The 12,780-nt window shown below is 39.8% G+C and overlaps 1 protein-coding gene across 1 annotated transcript; it reads left to right on the top strand.

Annotated features, from left to right (window-relative positions):
- The first annotated feature begins 571 nt into the window (after positions 1 to 571).
- On the top strand, positions 572 to 10,709 carry TNFSF18 (TNF superfamily member 18). Its single transcript, XM_059145624.1, has 3 exons — positions 572 to 786; positions 6,528 to 6,558; positions 8,916 to 10,709. The coding sequence occupies exons 1-3, from the start codon at positions 643 to 645 to the stop codon at positions 9,260 to 9,262; spliced, it is 522 nt and encodes a 173-aa protein (XP_059001607.1). The 5' UTR covers positions 572 to 642; the 3' UTR covers positions 9,263 to 10,709.
- The last annotated feature ends 2,071 nt before the right edge of the window (positions 10,710 to 12,780 follow it).

The raw sequence follows: 12,780 nt of genomic DNA, 5'->3' as shown, positions 1-12,780 counted from the left end.
TGATAACTTTATTTGATGCCAGTATGAAACTTTCAGGGTTTTAAAATGATTAGATGTGAGAAAACTGGGCTTGTTGTATTTATATTTTTAAAAAATGAAATTCTAGTAATGCCGCTGTATTCTAGAGACTATTTCAAAAGGAACATATTTTATATCCTAGAAATTGATGAAACTCTTTTTTCCAAACCATGCACCCTAGCCTCATTAGATCCCCAACCCCTGCCTCACACATACATGATATCGAGAGCATGACAGGGCTTAATGTTGAACTTTATTTCTTCTTTTATAAGTAATTTTCTTATCTGAAATTAATTTGTAATGTTACACAGTACTCTACTTCCTCTTCGGAAAAGAACTTTTTCCCTCTGTAAGTTCCTTGTGTTGGTTTTTTTCATCCTCTCTGTCTGTGTTGGCTTCTAGCCCTCTGTTCCTTTCAGTGCATTTGGTCGTTTGCCAAATGAGAGTCATCACTTAGCCCAAAAGTATCGTTTTCCAACACACAGAATCAAAAGGAAAACCCCGCCTATTACACCCACTGCTAATTATCATACCACAAAACTGACTAGTTGCATCACTGGACCATCACTTGTGAATTTCTGCTTTCCAGAGCTCTTATTCCTGCAGAGAACGAGTTTGAGCCTCATGGAAGATATGCCTTTAAGCCATTCAGGTCCTCAAGGGACACGCAGATCATCCTGGAAGCAATGGTGCCTCTACTCAGTAATAGCTCTTTTGCTGTTGCTTTTCTCCTTCAGTACACTAATTCTCACTTTTCTTCCACTCAAGGTAAGGAGATCATAGTACCTAAAATTGCTGCCTTTCTTTTCAAGTCTATTTATTATCATTGCCATTCAGTATTGTTAGAGCTAGTTGGAAGAGACGTGTTGGTATAGAAAATGCAAAAAGTTTCAAGTTTGTCATGGCATATGGCTTTTGAGGTCTATATAAATGTTTTGAAATGAAAGGTACTAGAAAATGCTACATGTTAGTTGCATAGCTGGGTCAGATAGAATCATTTAATTAAATCAGTCAATTGATAGATGCCTTGGAATACTTTCTCCCTTTCTGGAACTCTGCTAACCCCTCTTGGTGGAATAAAGGTATGTATAGAGGTATAAAACATATGCCTGCCTTCAAGGAATGGGATGCAACATATAGTCTTACTGAGGGAAAAGATAAAAGGAGATAATGGAAGACAGAAGGAGGTGAGTGATCAGTGATTAGTGCATCTTCGTGGAAGGAAATGGCACTGAACTAGGAGGTAAGATCTGGATTCTTGTTCTAGGTCTCCCTAGCTGTATGAATTTAAGAAAGACATTTAGTCTTTCTGGTTTCTTCATCTGAAAAATGGTGGTAGGAGAATGGATTTGTTCACTCCAGTGCCCCTTCCAGCTATAAAATACAGTGATTAATAATTCATCTAAGGATAATAGAGAGCATAAATGCTTTAGGAATTCAAAATAGGGGACAATGGCTTTGGGCTAGAGTGATCAGGGAAGGCTTCATGGAAGAAGGAGGAAGCACATTCGTATTTGGGAAGCCCCTGATGCTTATCAGGAATTTCCCATTGAGCTCCAACCCAAGTTGTGGGTCTAGTAAAAGAACTGGAGATATATTAGACTCTTCTTAAGTTTTTCTGACTGTTGACTACATAGCACGGACTAAAAGAAAATAAGAAATGTTTTATTTAACTTAAGAGCTAGACTATTTGGGGGTACATTTGAAGATTCTGAGCCTTGGAGATAATATAGTAGTATATGCCTATCTAAGAAAGGGCCATATGAAATTAGCACCTGCAGACACATTTTTCTAAGGGGACTGGCTGGTGAAATCTCCAAAAATGTGTTTCTGTGACTCAATTTAAAAGCCACCGAGAAAAGATGCAGGGGAAGGGCACGTAGTTGCTGGTATTAATTTAGTTAGGGGAAGTGTAGCTTTGGTCACATTCCTAGACATTAAACCATTAATCTGTATTCCCCAGTTGTACACAAGGATATGCAACAGAGGCCTTTCTAATCACGCCCCTACTCTCTCCAGGAATGTATCAAGCAGAAGTCTGAACTTCCTGGAGAAGTGATGCTTGAACAGAAAGAAAAGAATTGTCAGGAATTCTGAGGGTTTTGATTTGTGAAGAAAAGGAAGGGTGAGAATAGCAATAGCTTAACTTTGGAAGATTTCGCCCCTTTAGAGCAACCTCCATTTTTAACCAGATTTCCTGAAGAATATAAGATAATGTTATAGGTGTTATCCATTCCTACATATGGCTAGGGAACCAATGCATAGAAGGGGCTGAATATGTCCTTCTCAAAGGAACACAGCGGCTTCTGCAAAGGGAAAGAGGATGTCTAATAATGCCAGAGGGACCTAGAATGCCTCTTGCCAGAATTGAACTTGACTAAGCCCATGTGTTTAAGCTCGGATTCTCTCTCCTAGACAACATGCATCTTCTCAATGAAAGGTTCGTCCTCTAAAGAAATAGCCTAGAGTTTATTTCAAATTTGGAGAGATTTTAAAGGTTTTCAGGATACGATCATGATTGGATGTCATAAAGGCTTATTTCCTATAGGAAAAGCCAAAGGCCTGGCTGACGCGATGCAGTAACTCACTTTCCACTTGCCTGCACTTCCCGTTCCTCATTGGCCACAAATAAGTATCTCAGGAAAAGAGGGCTGTGTGGCTAGCGGATGGTGAGTCATTATGAGGTGGCTGTTCCACCTTCTCACCACACGCATGAACCTTGGAGGATTGGTTGTTGTTTTTTTTTTTTGTTGTTGTTGTTGTTGTTTTTAATCCTTTCTAGTTTTTATATACAAAACCCCACTTTCCAACATCCCCAGGCACTAATTCAAAAAGGATTAGACAGGAAGATTGGCTTCCTCCACACCAACAGAAATTTCTTTGGGAGCACAATCTTTCTCCTGCCCCATCCCTATCTTTCGAAAGACATTCAACTGGAAGGATTGGCTATGAACCCAAGGAGTTTGGTCTACCCCCTCAGTGAAAATAACCTCACAGAAGTTATCTCTAAAATGAAGCACAACAAAACAAAAAAACCCCAAAAATGAATGTTCAGAAGAGTTCCCTGCTTCGATGAAATGAAAGATGCTTCCAAAAGGAGAAGTCAGGCTTGTACTTAGAAGCAAAATAGAGTCTGTTTCCAAATGTGATCTAAGTAGGGTTGGTTGTTGGTTTGAAGAAAGAACTATTGTTTTGGTCATTTGAACCCAAACATTTAAATCTGGGCTTATGTCATAATGGAGTTACAAGAGCAATTGCTCCTTCAAAGCAAAAATGAATTAAATTAAATGGAAAGTCCCATTTGTTTCTTCATAAATGGCTATTTACCTCTCTCGTAAACATCAGCGGTATTATAAATAGAAACTGCCCCCACAGAGGAGCAGGGGTGAGACTTTTGAATCAGACGGGCTGTTTGGATCTCCGCATAGCCTCTTATCAGCTGCATGACGTTGGGTTAGTTACTTAATCCCTCGCAGACGTACTTCCTCATCTGCAAATGAGCTTGCTACTTCCTACCCCATAGACCTACAGTAAGGATTAATGAGATTGGAGGGTGCCTGACCCGTAGGGGGCTCTGATAGATTACAGTGATTCATATTCACATTATTGCTGACATTGTAATTTAATTAAAAAAATTTAAACTTAATGAGGATAAATTTAAAAAGGCTTTTAACAAAACGGACATTCCTTGTTCATCTGTTTCATTTCCTCAGCTAAAGACATAAACAATGAGTCTTGGAACACTACATCAAAAACTAATGATGTATTGTAGGATGATTAGCATAACACAATAAAAAATAATAATAAAAATAAAGATTATACCTCACTGCCAAATAGAGGATTTTTGTGATTGGACAGAGTCTCATTTGTGGCAGTAGAAAATGTCAGTGGCGGTTTCTGTAGTTCTAAGTAGACATTAAGGCAGCCCTAGTACAGCACCCACGATTTCTGTTTCTGGCAACTAATTTGTCTGTGGCCTCAGGTTTCTCCACACACTCTCTATGCATGATGGGAGACACCACAGATGCTATCTGTGCCACATTCTTTGGCACTCACTTATATTTAGGTTGTTACCCAATTGCCTCATGTGTGTGATCATGTGTTTCTGGAAAAGTCATAAGCTGCCTAAGAGGCGAGGACTATGAATTGTATGTGTTTCTCTTGCTTACAATGCTGGCTGGGATTATAGGATCAATGTTTTGTCCCGTTCTTCATTGTGACCAGCATCATTATCGAAACAGCTAATATTTCATAAGCAGGACCAGATCTGTATGGGCAAAGCCCTTCTTCACGATTATTATATTTAAGCCCATAAACACCATCAGTAAACTAGGTGCTATTATGTCTCCCATTTTATAAGTGAGAAAACAGAAGATAAGGGAATCTAGCACATGCCTATCATGGATCAAACTAAACTGAATTTCAGCATTTAAGACACCCCAAAAGGGTGTCTCGTAATGAAATGATTGCAAGAGCAAAGACAATTGTAGGAATCCAAACTTTCTGATTGAACCTCCTTATCAACAAAATATTTTTTAGTATAATCCCACCGTATATGCTAATTTATTATGTTAGCTATAAGGGCTAATACAAGGTATAATAAAAAGATACACAAAATGAAAACTTGTAAGGAACCAAATGACATGCTTGGAATAGTATATTCACAATATTGTCACTGTGCATGAATTGTTCATGAACCTATCTAAGGCCTCCTATGAACCAGATTCTGTCCCTCTTACTTAAAGGCATTGACTGCTTCAACAATGATCTCCTTGCTCTTGCGTTCTATTTCACACCCCTCCTTCCCCTTTGCTGGAACATTCCCTTTAAATAGCAACAGATAACCATGTTGTCAGTTCCTCCATGTTCAAACAAAACCAACGACTATGAAAAACAATAAAATCAAAACATTTCTCTGACCTCTCATCCCCATCCAGGCTCCATTTAATTTTTCTGTTTTCCCTTACACCAAAATTCCCCCGATTTTTCTTTTCTCATCTGGTCTTAAATCCATTCTAATTAAGCTTCTGTCCTCACCGCATCACAGCAACTACTTTTGCCAAGAACCCCAATGGCTACCATATTATCAAATCCATCAGTTAATTCCCTGTCCTCACCTCACTTGACCCAGCAGCAGCATTTGATAGAGCTGATCACATCTCTCTGAAATACTTTCTTCTCTTTGTTTCCAACATCACACTCTTCAAGTTTCCCTTCTGACTCACTGGTCTCCTTTGGTGTTTCTTCCTCATTTCCTGACCTCCACACCCTGCAGTGTTCCAGTGCTCCTTTCTATCTGTACTCACTCCCTTGACAATCTAGCACAGCCTCACGCCTTGAAGTGTCTCAGAGAAGCTAAAGATTCCAAAATGTATATCATCAAAACTCCTTAAATTCCATCCTTGTAGATCCAAAGGCCTACCTGACACTCGCGTCTGCCTGGGTATGTCAGAAGCATGAGTCATAAACTTGATGTGTCCAAAAGTGAGCTCATGAGTCTTTCCTCTCAATTTACTCCTCTTAAATCTTGCTCATTTCAGTGATGAACAACTTTACCTTTTCAGTTACCGATGCCCAACATCTTGGACCATCTTCATCTTCTCATTTTCTCATCCCATATCCACGTCCGGATAGCCAGCACCTTGGTCAGAGGCACCATGCCTTCTTGCCTAGAGGATTTCAGTGATCTTTTGGCTGGTCTTACTGCTTTTGCCCTGTCCTCTCTTTGCTTTATTCCTACCACAGCAGCCAAAGAAATCCCATCAAAGAAAAATGTGCAATATCTTTAAGTTCAAGCAGTCCCTTAAGCCCTTTTCCGCAAGGAAACTAATGAACTTTACACAGTACAAAAAAAATTTTTTTGTGGTTATACCTTATTTTACTACTAAGTATTTTAAAGTCTTTAGCATTTAAGTACCAATATTTATAGAATTAAGCACACTGGTGGCTTCTTGTAGCAAGTGAGCTGTGATATGTCGCAACAGTTTGAAGCTTGCCTCCTCATGTTACCTCAGTTACTGTAAACGGTGTGATTGTCTGGATATTAGATGAGGCGGCTTTACCAGTCTGCATTGTGAATACTTCTATAGTTTAACGTTATTAAAAAATAAAGATAAACTTAACTAGAGATTCTATTATTTTCTTTTCACATGCCGATGGATCACGGTGTAGGGACTGGGGTGTGGAGACTACTGTTGATAGATAATTCCTATGGCCCATGAGGAGGAGAGTCTGAGATCAAATAGTTGTCCTGTTAGGTGGATGGGATGAGACCTTAACTTTGGCCGAGAACACCCAAAAGGGCTGTTGGGTGATGAAAGGGGAAGACGGAGCCAGCCATCTGCAAAGGAGAGCTGAAACAGGCAAGGCAAAGTGGAGGGCAGGATTTTGTAATATGGCGAGGGAAAAGAAGTTTGCTTCAGAATCTGAAGCCTCTACCAAATAACCCCATGAAGAAGGTTGTGCCATGGCCACCCTCCTGACTGGCTCTTCTTTTTCTTCCCCTACAGACTGCCAGTGAACCCTGCATAGCTAAGTTCGGTAAGTAACCTGTCTTGCACGCCTCCTTTTTACTTTTCGTAGTATTTGTTCCAAGAAGGAAGCCCATCTTTCCTCACTTTTCAACTACTATTTATAACTGCTTATCACGTCCGAGCAGTTTCTAGGAGCTGAGACTTGAGAAGTAAACCAGACAGACAAGCTCATGCCTCGATGAAGCTTGCATTCACCGTCACACATCTGGGCAGGAATGCACATCACTGTTCCAGAGCCAGACACCTGAAACCCCGGAATCCACCTTTAATTTTGTGTCTTCAATAAGCACATGTTTCAAATTTCTACCACCTTTCCCTCTGACGAACTCAAAGTTCTCACAGTTCACATGTTGCTGGTACCCAGCAGAGTGTGTGTAGGGCGACATTTTTGTTTCCAAATACATAGAAAAGGAATGAACACCAGGGAAGTGGCCACTTTCTTTGTGTCTGTCCTCTCCGCTCCTGAGCCCCTTTCCCTTAGAGTGATGACCCGGTATTCACTAAGAACACACGTTACAGTTTATAGGTACACTGAGAATGCCTTAGAATCCATAAAAAATAAATGCATTTGAATTGTTTACATATTTCAGGACCCCCCCCCCCCCCCACAAACACATTTCAGCCAAGAGCAGAACATTTCTAAAGTTAACAGCAATCCCTCTTTTCCCATAAAGTTCTAAATGCCGGACTTCCCTGGCTTGTGGGAATTACGGAATCTCTTTTTAGTACTTGTCTCTGCCTTTGTAATTTGTTTTTGTTTTTCTAGTGAATGGAGTAAAAATAATATGTTTGAAATTTCTTCTCGAGGTGATAAAATGTTGAGAAACTCAAGTGCTGCTAAGTGGCCTCAAGTCTTTAAGTGGCTCCTACTGTAGAATGAGAGAACCAGTGACACTTTTTCCTGGTGACTTGCCTTTTGTCTGTTAAGTATTACGTGTAAAGCAGAAAGAAATTCTGGGCTTTGGGCTCATTGAAGGTACAGAGAGACTTTACTACTTGCTCTAGTGATCCCTCCTTCATTATCCTTCAGAATCTACCCTCAGAGTCTTATAATCAATCAGTTATATATAAATAACAATTTAAGTCAATGTGTGATCTCTTGTGCATTGCTTTCTTGTCGAGGTTTCTTTCTAATTATGAAATAAAAGCTTTTCCCTCATAAAAAAATTACAGAGAATTAGATAACAGGCCAAATAAGTATTTTTGAATGATCAAGATACTCCCTGGGGCTCTGAAATACATTACTATGCAAAAACAATTAACACTAGAAAAATATGTAAATTCCCCATATCCCTATAAAAGTAAGTGACAAAGTCTTGACTCTTTCTCCATCCCTTGACAGTTTTAAACTAGGGATATTTATATTTAAACACTTAAAAATTTAAATTTTTGTATTTAAAAATTCAAATAATTTCCATTTATAAACTTGTGAATTGGGGCGCCTGGGTGGCTCAGTGGGTTAAAGCCTCTGCCTTCAGCTCAGGTCATGATCCCAGGGTCCTGGGATTGAGCCCCGCATGGGGCTCTCTGCCCAGCAGGGAGCCTGCTTCCTCCTCTCTCTCTGCCTGCCTCTCTGCCTACTTAGGATCTCTGTCTGTCAAATAAATAAATAAAATCTTTAAAATAAATAAATAAATAAATAAACTTGTGAATTTACCATGATATCCCAAGCAGATCTTGGGATCCAAAGCCATAATTTAGACATAATACATCTAATTCAGGAGCATGGATGTATTATTCAATCAAGAAATATTTATTGAGCAAACAGTAGGTTTGGGGAACTTTTAGGTGCTGAAGATATAGCAGTGAGCAAAACAGAGAAGCACGTGTGCTCAAAGACATTATATTCAAGTGGGTATAATACAAACAATAAAGAAATGAGCCACTTAATTTATAATGATGATGACACACCTTCTGTGAAGAAAACTAAAGCAGGATAAAGGGAGAGATGGCAGGAGAGCACTATTTTCTGTAGACTGATGAGGAAGGTCTCATTGATAAAATGATACACAATAAATAGTATTTACATAGAAAAGCATGAATATGCGTCCTGTCGAGTTTGGTCATCACAGTCCTGGTGTGTGAGTCCTCTCTCTCTTCTCCTTCTTTAGTTTCTTTTACAAATACTGATTGACAACAGATGGAGTGACCCCTAAAACTCAACCCATTTTTCTCCTCCAAATCCATTTCTTTAGAGCTCTAAAACAAGGACTAGATACTTAAAATATTAAAATTGTGGTTGGAGAAAACTAATACAGACTAGGGAGAGAAACAACCTGTAAGTGGGAAAGAACTATAATCAGGAAGGGGATGAAATGAGTAACCACGCTTTCCTTTCTTTTCTCCTCTGTAAATGTCTTACAGGACCATCCCCTTTAAAATGGCAAATGACATGTCCTAAGCTTCCTTGTGTGAATAAGACAGCGAATGAGAAACTGGAAATACTTCAGAATGGCTTGTATCTCATTTATGGCCAAGTGACTCCCAACACAACCTACAAGGAACCAGCTCCTTTTGCGGTGCGGCTACGTAAAAATGAAGACATCATACAAGCTCTAACAAACAACTCTAAAATTCAAAATGTAGGAGGGACTTACGAATTGCGTGCTGGGGATATTCTAGAACTAATATACAACTCTGACCATCAGGTACTAAAAAACCACACATACTGGGGGATCGTGCTGCTGGCAAATCCGCAGTATAACCCCTAGAGACGCTTTTTGGCCTCCGCGCCATCTTTCCCACGTGGAGAGATGCTGGTGATTGCGTTGGAGGAGGCAGACTTTCCACACCCGCAGCTTGTCTGAGCATACAAATCAACACACATAGAACCTCTCTGCATGTGAGTTTTCATCTCTCAAGCTTATCCAAAAAAGACTCAGAGGACAGGCCAGAGACATTTGTTTACCTTCGACTTTGGGTCAGCAAAGATGCTTTATCAATCCACGAGAAATGACTGTGGGTCACTCGAGGACAGAAGGTTCTCAAAGAGTCTGTGTCTAATTCTTAAATCCTTGGATGGGAAAAATGTCTTATTGCCCTGGGAGCCTTACCTGGTGTGCAAAAAAAAGATCCAGGGTGGTGGCCTGGCCTTGTTCTCATATTCTTGGGCTGTTTCACTTTATTCTTCCCATACTCCTGTCTTTCGAGGCCCTCCTAATAAAAGTAACCAGACTGGGAGGGTGGCCACAGATATGCCAACAACACCCCACTTTAGATGTGATGATGTTAAGAAGACAGAGAATACTCTAGAGATTTATTGGGGCGCAGCCACAGCGGGCATAGAATGGAGTGCACTTTAATTGGGAATTTCCCTTGATTTCATCACGTTTGGGATGTAGAAGGCTTTATAAAACAAGCTGGTCAAAGCCTCCTTCTGAACCTTGACACAGGGCTCATGAGAAGGTGTTGATGTGTCTACATGTCAGTAGTAAAGAAAGAGTAATCATTAGTAATCCTAAAATTAAACCCTAGAAATTTGTATCATCAGTAATGTATTATGTCATGTAATAATTTCGTATTTTTAGCTGGCTCGCCACAGTTGGCAAAGTGCTTTCATGTATCACGGGGCGACTCTATGAAGCAAATGAGGCAGGTTTTTGGCACAATTTTAACAGTGAAAATATGAATGCATCTGGAACATAAGTAACTTGCCTCAACCCATAGAAGTAGTGATTGATAGGGCCATGGTCTTCCCCAATGTGTCATAATATCTCAGCTTTAGGGTTAGTATTTCAGCTATGAAGTTAAGTCTAAAGAGCTTAGCAGATTATCAGCCGCACTCCCTTTCAGCTCAAGGTGGGTAGAATAAAGCTACAACGAACTTTCCTTTCTTAGCAAACTATTTTTCATTTCCCTGTTTGAAGCAGGGCACATGAGGTTGTTGCTCAGCGCTTACTCCAACCAAATCCCCGTCCTCACTTCAAAGAGCTGATCTTGGTCAAACATGTTAACTTCCAAAAATAATGACTAACCTTCAATTCAATGATAGCTTGCTAAAGATTTTAGACTCTGTTAAATTAATTAGTTGTCTGTGGATTCTTGTTGAAAGCTATGTAATATGATGACGTGATAGCCCATTTAAAATATTTATGGATATCTGTAAAAAACTATATTATGTTAATTAATAGTGTTACATATAAAGTTAATTTAAAAATATTTGTATTGTATAGTACAGAAATCGCTGGGGAGTAGAGCAAGCCTAAGGCCAAGATGTTTTTTAGTCTTTTTAAATAAAACATCTGCTGAGTGGTTGTATTGGGCAAAGACCTAGACACCTTGCTTCTCTTGCATTTGCATATCTTCTCAGGAAAGTAAAGTTATATCACATATTTATAAAAACTTGTTATTGTTGTTGATTTATAAACAACAGTGTGTTGCAGTGCTGGAGGGAGCAAGCACTAAGCTCGTGACGGCTGATTGTTAAGTTTTCCAAAATTTTGCAATCTGGTTATTAATTACAGCCATTCTTGAAATTGGCCACAGTGGGACTATTTAAACCATGGGAATTGGTGACACTGCAAATTAGGGATTTTCCTTTGGGACAGCCTGTTCACCAGCACACCACTGTTTGTAAAACTCTCCTTCTTAATGACTCCTCTCTGTTCCTGCCTCGTTCCTGGGAAAATCGAGGCAGGCAAGGGAGAGAGTAAAACTGTCATACTCTCAGCAAGAGTCCCACCTGGTAGTGATTTCTCAGGGCAAGAGTGATATCAGCACCTGCAGCCAGAGAGAGGGCTACTGACAGGTGACCTTGAAGTTTCCTGGTGGTGTCATTTCTGCCATTGTTTTCATGTATACTGTTTCCTTTTTCCTTCAAATACTTGAAGGTAATAAATGACAATAAAAAAATAAATAAAATAATAATAAATAATGCATTTATTATACAAAGATTATACATTTGTATAATACATACATACAAAAATTATACATTTTTGTATAATAAATGTATATCGGTAAGTGAACTGTAGCTGACTTATCTGTGGGTTTATCAGTGTAGCGTCTGTGATGTTGAGAACATTCAGGGGCTTCAGAGAAAACCTTGACCGCGTGAACACACTTGCTCGGCTAGCATTAGGCAAAAGCGAGAGCTGGATGCAATTAGTTTTTGATTACGGGTGTCCCAGTCTTTTTTTTTTTTTTTTTCTTTTAAGATTTTATTTATTTATTTGACAGAGAGAGAGACCACAAGTAGGCAGAGGCAGGTAGAGATGGGGAGGAAGCAGGCTCCTCCCCGAGCAGAGAGCCTGATGCGGGGCTCGATCCCAGACCCTGGGATCATGACCTGAGCCGAAGGCAGAGACTTTAACCCACTGAGCCACCTAAGCACCCCTGTCCCAATTTCTGATGAGTTCGTCCGACAGTCTCACATTCTGTCTTCCACCCACCCCTCAACTCCACCTCAGCCATTCTCACAACAAAGCCATCACCAACACATCTTACACTAACTTTTTTTTTTTTTTTAAACCTTCCATTTTGCTCATCAAAACTTACATAGAGTGTGGAATTTCACTGTGGGTGAAGTCTCTACTTCTGAAGATGGCAGTTCATTGAAAAGTAATACAGGTTTGAACTCCTTAAATGAAGCTTGTCTGTTCATCTTGGAGATGAAATTCCTGTCTTTTTGCATTTGATCTCAAAGAAGCAATTTCATTGGTGGGGATGAGAGGACATTTTAAAAATTTTTTATGTGAGAAGAAGAAGCAAAAACCTGATTAAGTATGGGTGAGGAGTCTAGTCAACTACCTTCAGGTCGACGTTTAAAGGAAACCTTGGTACATACAATTTTCTTGATCTGATAGGATGCATCTCTATTTTGGCGGTCACTAGCAACCCTGGCAAAGTCACTCTATGGATCATGACTCTTGTGAGTCCCACATCTATCCACAAGAAACCTGTGTACATGCTTTGCACCTACAAACTCAGAGAGTAGGACTGTAGCAAGATTCTCCCATTTTTACTACCAAGGAGCTGGCCTTCCTCTTCCCAAGAGATTTGCTGGGTGGGGTCAAACTCAAGCTCACCATCAACTTTTGCTTTCTTCAGTGGGACTCAGGCACTCGTTCTCCGTATCTCCCAATTGCAAGAACTATACTTCAAAGTTCTTTTAGGGGTTCCCTTGAAGTCCTCCCATCAGGCTTACTATTATTAGTAACTTTCATTGCTCCTCATTCCTTCTGTAAATAGAGTTGGTGGAACTCAGCACGGCCACAGTCTTGTCTTTATAGAC

This window comes from Mustela lutreola, chromosome 14 (genome assembly GCF_030435805.1).
Source record: "Mustela lutreola isolate mMusLut2 chromosome 14, mMusLut2.pri, whole genome shotgun sequence".
NCBI classification, from domain to species: Eukaryota; Metazoa; Chordata; class Mammalia; order Carnivora; family Mustelidae; genus Mustela; species Mustela lutreola.
Note: the sequence above shows the minus strand (reverse complement) of the source record. Positions and strands in the feature narration are given on the sequence as shown.